Source organism: Oncorhynchus gorbuscha, linkage group LG08 (genome assembly GCF_021184085.1).
Source record: "Oncorhynchus gorbuscha isolate QuinsamMale2020 ecotype Even-year linkage group LG08, OgorEven_v1.0, whole genome shotgun sequence".
Lineage (NCBI taxonomy): Eukaryota > Metazoa > Chordata > Actinopteri > Salmoniformes > Salmonidae > Oncorhynchus > Oncorhynchus gorbuscha.
The window spans coordinates 38,941,782-38,948,287 of NC_060180.1; the positions used below are offsets into that span (position 1 = coordinate 38,941,782).

The 6,506-nt window shown below is 43.5% G+C and overlaps 1 protein-coding gene across 3 annotated transcripts; it reads right to left on the reverse strand.

The window, feature by feature from the left end:
• Nucleotides 1–2,309, reverse strand: LOC124041633 (succinate dehydrogenase cytochrome b560 subunit, mitochondrial-like). 3 transcript variants are annotated; one of them, XM_046359437.1, is made up of 6 exons: nucleotides 2,097–2,309; nucleotides 1,340–1,399; nucleotides 1,122–1,223; nucleotides 607–668; nucleotides 357–520; nucleotides 1–244 (listed from the first exon to the last, which is right to left on the reverse strand). In XM_046359437.1, exons 1-6 carry the CDS (start codon nucleotides 2,111–2,113, stop codon nucleotides 137–139), a joined length of 513 nt encoding a protein of 170 aa, XP_046215393.1. In that variant the 5' UTR covers nucleotides 2,114–2,309; the 3' UTR covers nucleotides 1–136. The 3 variants fall into 3 exon arrangements, with proteins under 3 accessions (XP_046215393.1, XP_046215394.1, XP_046215392.1); XM_046359438.1 differs by lacking the exon at nucleotides 2,097–2,309 and adding an exon at nucleotides 1,740–1,836; XM_046359436.1 differs by lacking the exon at nucleotides 2,097–2,309 and adding an exon at nucleotides 1,546–1,595.
• Nucleotides 2,310–6,506: the final 4,197 nt, after the last annotated feature.

Below are 6,506 nucleotides of genomic sequence, written 5' to 3' on the forward strand. Positions count from 1 at the left end.
TAGGTTAGACATTTATTTATTCATTCAATTACTGTGTTGGGGACAAAGACAAGAACATTTTTTTTAAAAGCATCCCTCGTGTCCCTTCTCTCGCTCCCTCTTCCTGCACTCCTTTTCTCTGCTCTCGTCATGCTGCTCACATGTATGCAATGGCAGCAATGGAGGTCAGTATTGACAGCACAATGACCACGTAGCCCGAGCGATACACCTCAGGAATCTTAAATCCCTTACCGCTATCCCAGAACTAACAAAGAGAGAGAGGGAGAGAGAAAGAAAAGGAGAATATATTAAGGAAAAACAAGGACCGGCAGACAGTGTTGACTTGTGTTGTTGTGCGCTGTGGACACAGTACTTACCAGATGGCGGATTCCGTTCAAGGTGTGGTAGGACACAGGAAAGGCAATGCCAAACTTGGCAAGGCTGAGCAGAGCAGGACCAACGGACAGGGAGTGGATCAGGTCAAGGTAGTATGGATAGTTACCTGGCAAAACCAGTGCTAATAGAGCAAATGCTGAGATACCTGAGAGAGAGAGAAAATAAAATAAATATATGTTGAGGTCTGATCATGTGGGCCTTTCCACATACTGTACAGGGTTGTTACATTACCTCCACTGAGTCCCACTCCTGTGCCTCTGTGTGTGATGGACATCATCATAGGCATTGACCACCTGCAATACACAGGGTACCATGGCCATCACACATACAGTATATAAAACACAGCATTTGTAGTTCACACTGGATATAAACCCTATCAAGTTCAAGTTGGGGGCCTGAGTTATTCCCGGCCATGTCATCTGACGTTTAGTCTAATACACTGTGGCCTAGCTGGTCCAGCAAAAGTGATAAAGGATCATTACATACATAGAGTGAAATATCTTGTGAGGAATGGTTGTTTTGTGCTTTAAAAAAGGTACTTGTGCTCCCCTGATCCATAAACCATGTCACAATACACTGAATCAAAGCTGTGCCTATAGTCTTCCCATGAAATGAATCGCTGATGGCCTGGAGACTCAATGGACTGTACAAACAGAATCAAGCAACGCAGCACCAAATTCAACAAGGACAGCTATTACTGAGGTGCAGTGTGAGCTTCTTTATTATCACACATGTAGTTAACTTACTTATAGATGGTCAGATGTGGCGACATTGGTCGGTTCAATTTGTTGTTTTTGGCCCAAAACGTGTTCATTTCCTCATTTGCTGTGGTTCCCATTGGAACAGCACTTAGAGGCAGAGAGAAAAAAATAATTTAGAACACAAGGCTATAGGACACTTTTATCTACATAGAAAAATAACAGAGACAAGTGTACACAGACACACAATTGACACATCTACTCACTGTCTGCATAGAATGCCAAACTGAGGGCGGAACAAGCAAGTGCCCTGTCGGGTAAAGGTCCTGAGAGAGATGAAGCAAACCACATTTAGTAATGTTAGTAATAACAAGGTTTAAGGACAAGATTCGTGAGCAGCTTCCTTCTTAATTCATTACAGCTTGTTTGATATTGGTGAAAAGGTTGCGCAATGGCTCAATTAATAACGCACAAGCAATCATAAACTGTGTGGTCAAAGTTCAACATTTCGAGGGTGTTAATGTTCAAATATCCTAGATGAGCGGAGGTTACTGGGCCGTTCTGTATGAGGAAGAAATACTAGTACGCTAGCTAGCAAAGTAGCTAGTAGTAAAAGGGTTCAACTTCTATTTGGGTCACACGTGATGAGAGGAGTCCCAAGCTAACCTCACATCCAAGGTTGGGACAAGCTAGTTAGTTACGATTCTTCACAAGCAGGCTAAAGTTAGTTATCTAGATTGGCCGTCACGTCCATGGAATTTGGACGGATGGCTTCCATACGAATGTAGAGCTCATTGTAGCGTTTATAAGCTATCAAAATAACATGTACATCTCAAACCTGTCGTCACAGTAGGAGTTAACTATTTAACTTGTATGCAACAAGCAACGGGGTTACGCAAGCTTTCTAGGTAAGTTAAACAATCTACTTGAACATCAAATTATTCTTAATGAGTAGTACACGTCTAACCCCCCCCAAATAAAATGTATCAAAGTTAGGTACGGTACAGTTAGCTAACTACTGACCTTAGAAGCAACGCCATTTTTTATTTGACAGCTGGAACAGGATATGGCGTATCTAGATGTTATGCCGCGTTCGTAACAACTAGGAACTCGGGAAATCTCTAACTGACAACTCGGGAGGAAGAACGTTTTTAACAATCATGCAATTCGGAACTACTATTCGGGAATTCGGGCCTCTATCTGGATCTACAACTTTCCTACCTGAAGTTCACTGACGTCATGATTTGACCTTGTATTTTCCGCGTTACCAGTTGTTTTGAACGAGGCACCAGTTCCGAGTTCCCAGGGGTTTTAAACGCAGCATTATTATATTTTTCCTGACACGACGGTCAGCCACAACGTCATAATCCCCGCCTATTTCTACAATGTATCTTCTTAAAATGTGATTTGAAACCTAAACCTAACCTTAACTACACTGCTAACCTTATGCCTAACCCTAAATCTTAAATTAAGACCAAAAGCATCACAAAAAAATGAATCCGTTTTTACAATATAGGCAATTTTGACTTTGGTAACTAGTGGAAACCCATGCACTATTTTCACTCCACTTGGATACTTTTTATTTATCCCTTATTTTACCAGGTAAAATGACTGAGAACACGTTCTCATTTACATCAATGACCTGGGGAATAGTTACAGCGGAGAGGTTGGGATGAATGAGACAATTGGAAGTTGGGTATGATTAGGTGGCCATAATGGTATGAGAGCCAGATTGGGAATTTAGCTGGGATTAACATTAGTGACCACAGAGAGCCAGGATACCCATTTTAACATCCCATCCAAAAGACAGCACTTTACACAAGGAAATGTCCCCAATCACTGCCCTGGGGCATTGATTTATTTCTTTTAACCAGAGGAAATAGTGCCTCCTATTGGCCTCCCACCACAACTTCCTGCAGCATCTGGTCTCCCATCCAGGACCAACCCTGCTTAGCTTCAGTGGCAAATCAACAGTGGAATGCAGGGTGGTATGCTATGTCTGGAAGTTACTTTTTCGTAGCAGGTTAGGTGAATTTTACGCAGTGATTAGGAGAGTTCATGTAGCAGGTTAGGAGAGTTCATGTAGCAGGTTAGTAGACTGAAGTTAAGGTTTGGAAAATGGTTAGTGTTAGGGAAAATGCTCTCATAACCTGCTACGAAAATTACTTCAAGTCGTAGATGTATCGAAGTAGCTGAAAAGTGTGTCCCCTGGGCGGGTCTGTACTGCCATTTTGAGAAGGTCATTTTGAAGGGTAGGCCTAATGTAACAACTATTTACAGTAAATCTGTTTAAAAGCTAGAATCTATCATTTACACAATAACAAAGCTGTCAGCCCACCTGAGTTTTGGAGAAAAAAAGCTGAGGAATGTGCGTGTTGAAATGTAACCACTCTCATAGACCGCTGCAAGGACTGACCATCCATGATATCAAAATGATCGTTTTAACCATGTTTTGAGGCTATACAGTGTGTTTACATTGACATTGTGCACAACCATTGGAGTGAAACAATCTTATATTTTGGGTTCTGATGGGGTACGACAGTTGAATTGAGCTCATGTGGAATTTCTAAGTTATATACTTCAAGAATCAACGGCTATAAATTGAAAGGAAGAGGCTACGAATACGGAGTTCTCGCCCCCACCCCTCCTCGCTGGACACATATTTCTCCAATCAGATCCGAATCCCTTCTGCACATACATGTAGGCCTACGTTTATCTCGCCCCCACCCCTCCTCGCTGGACACATATTTCTCCAATCAGATCCGAATCCCTTCTGCACATACATGTAGGCCTACGTTTATCTCGCCCCCACCCCTCCTCGCTGGACACATATTTCTCCAATCAGATCCGAATCCCTTCTGCACATACATGTAGGCCTACGTTTATCTCGTCACTCACCCTCTTCCGAACCCTCAACCAATCTTATCGATATGATGATTTAGAGCTCTCGGTCTCGTATTTCTGAACATCTGCGATTTGAACAAACGTTCCAAAAAATACATTTGAATGCTACAACCTTTTCTATCTGTTGTAACAGATATTGCCGTAGCACAAGCATTGCATTGGGGCAAAAACAGTTAGCGTTTTGTGTGATGATGTAATCATTATAGTTATGTAGCCATTTAGCCAGCAGTCGTCGCTCCCGTTTATCCAGTGTTTGCAATGATGATAAAAAAATAACATTAACTCGCTATTGACCTGTCTGCCAGACCTGTCTGCCCTTGACCAGCACAAAAACATCCTGTGGCATTCTGCATTATTATCGAATAGCCCCCGTGATATGCAACTTTTCAGGGAAGTTAGGAACAAATATACACAGGCAGTTAGAAAAGCCAAGGCAAGCTTTTTCAAACAGAAATTTGCATCCTGTAGTACTAACTAAAAAAAGTTATGGGACACTGTAAAGTCCATGGAGAATAAGAGCACCTCCTCCCAGCTGCCCACTGCTCTGAGGCTAGGAAACATTGTCAACACCGATAAATCCACTATAATTGAGAATTTCAAAAACCATTTCTCTACGGCTGGCCTTGCTTTCCACATGGCTACCCCTACCCCGGTCAACTGCCCGGCACCCTCCACAGCAACCTGCCAAAGCCCCCACCATTTCTCCTTTACCCAAATCCAGATAGCCGATGTTCTGAAAGAGCTGCAAAATCTGGACCCCTACAAATCAGCCGGGCTAGACAATCTGGACCCTCTCTTTCTAAAATTATCTGCCGAAATTGTTGCAACCCCTATTACTAGCCTGTTAAACCTCTCTTTCATATCGTCTGAGATTCCCAAAGATTGGAAAGCTGCCGCGGTCATCCCCCTCTTCAACGGGGTGACACTCTAGGCCCAAACTGCTACACACCTATATCTATCCTACCCTGTCTTTCTAAGGTCTTCGAAAGCCAAGTTAACAAACAGATTACGGACCATTTCGAATCCCACCAAACCTTCTCCGCTATGCAATCTGGTTTCAGAGCTGGTCATGGGTGCACCTCAGCCACGCTCAAGGTTCTAAACGACATCATAACCGCCATCGATAAGAGACATTACTGTGCAGCCGTATTTGTCGACCTGGCCAAGGCTTTCGACTCTGTCAAAACAACATTCTTGTTGGCAGACTCGACAGCCTTGGTTTCTCAAATGATTGCCTCGCCTGGTTTACCAACTACTTCTCTGATTGAGTTCAGTGTGTCAAATCGGAGGGCCTGTTGTCTGGACCTCTGACAGTCTCTATGGGTGTGCCACAGGGTTCAATTCTCGGGCTGACTCTCTTTTCTGTATACATCAATGATGTCGCTCTTGCTGCTGGTGATTCTCAGATCCACCTCTACGCAGACGACACCATTCTGTATACTTCTGGCCCCTCCTTGGACACTGTGTTAACTAACCTCCAGACGAGCTTCAATGCGATACAACTCTCCTTCCGTGGCCTCCAACTGCTCTTAAATGCAAGTAAAACTAAATGCATGATTTTTAATCGATCGCTGCCCGCACCTGCTCGCCCGTCCAGCATCACTACTCTGGACGGCTCTGACTTAGAATACGTGGACAACTACAAATACCTGGGTGTCTGGTTAGACTGTAAACTCTCCTTCCAGACTCACATTAAGCATTTCCAATCCAAAGTTAAATCTAGAATCGGCTTCCTCTATCTCAACAAAGCATCCTTCACTCATGCTGCCAAACATACCCTCGTAAAACTGACCATCCTATCGATCCTCGACTTCGGTGATGTCATCTATAAAATAGCCTCCAACACTCTACTCAACAAACTGGATGCAGTCTATCACAGTGCCATCCGTTTCGTCACCAAAGCCCCATACACTACCCACCATTGCGACCTGTATGCTCTCATTGGTTGGCCCTCGCTTCATACTCGTCGCCAAACCCACTGGCTACAGGTTATCTACAAGTCTCTGCTAGGTAAAGCCCCACCTCATCTCAGCTCACTGGCCACCATAGCAGCACCCACTCGTAGCACGTGCTCCAGCAGGTATATCTCACTGGTCACCCCCAAAGCCAATTCCTCCTTTGGTCGTATTTCCTTCCAGTTCTCTGCTGCGCATGACTGGAACGAATTGCAAAAATCTCTGAAGCTGGAGACTCACATCTCCCTCACTAGCTTTAAGCACCAGCTGTCAGAGCAGTTTACAGATCACTGCACCTGTACTTAGCCTATCTGTAAACAGCCCATCTACCTACCTCATCCCCATACTGGTATTTATTTATTTTGCTCCTTTGCACCCCAGTATCTCTACCTGCACATTCATCTTCTGCCGATCTACCATTCCAGTGTTTAATAGCTATATTGTAATTACTTCGCCACCATGGCCTATTTATTTCCTTATTAACTTACCTCATTTGCACTCACTGTATATAGACTTTTTGTTTTCTTTTGTTCTACTGTATTATTGACTGTATGTTTTGTTTATTCCATGTGTA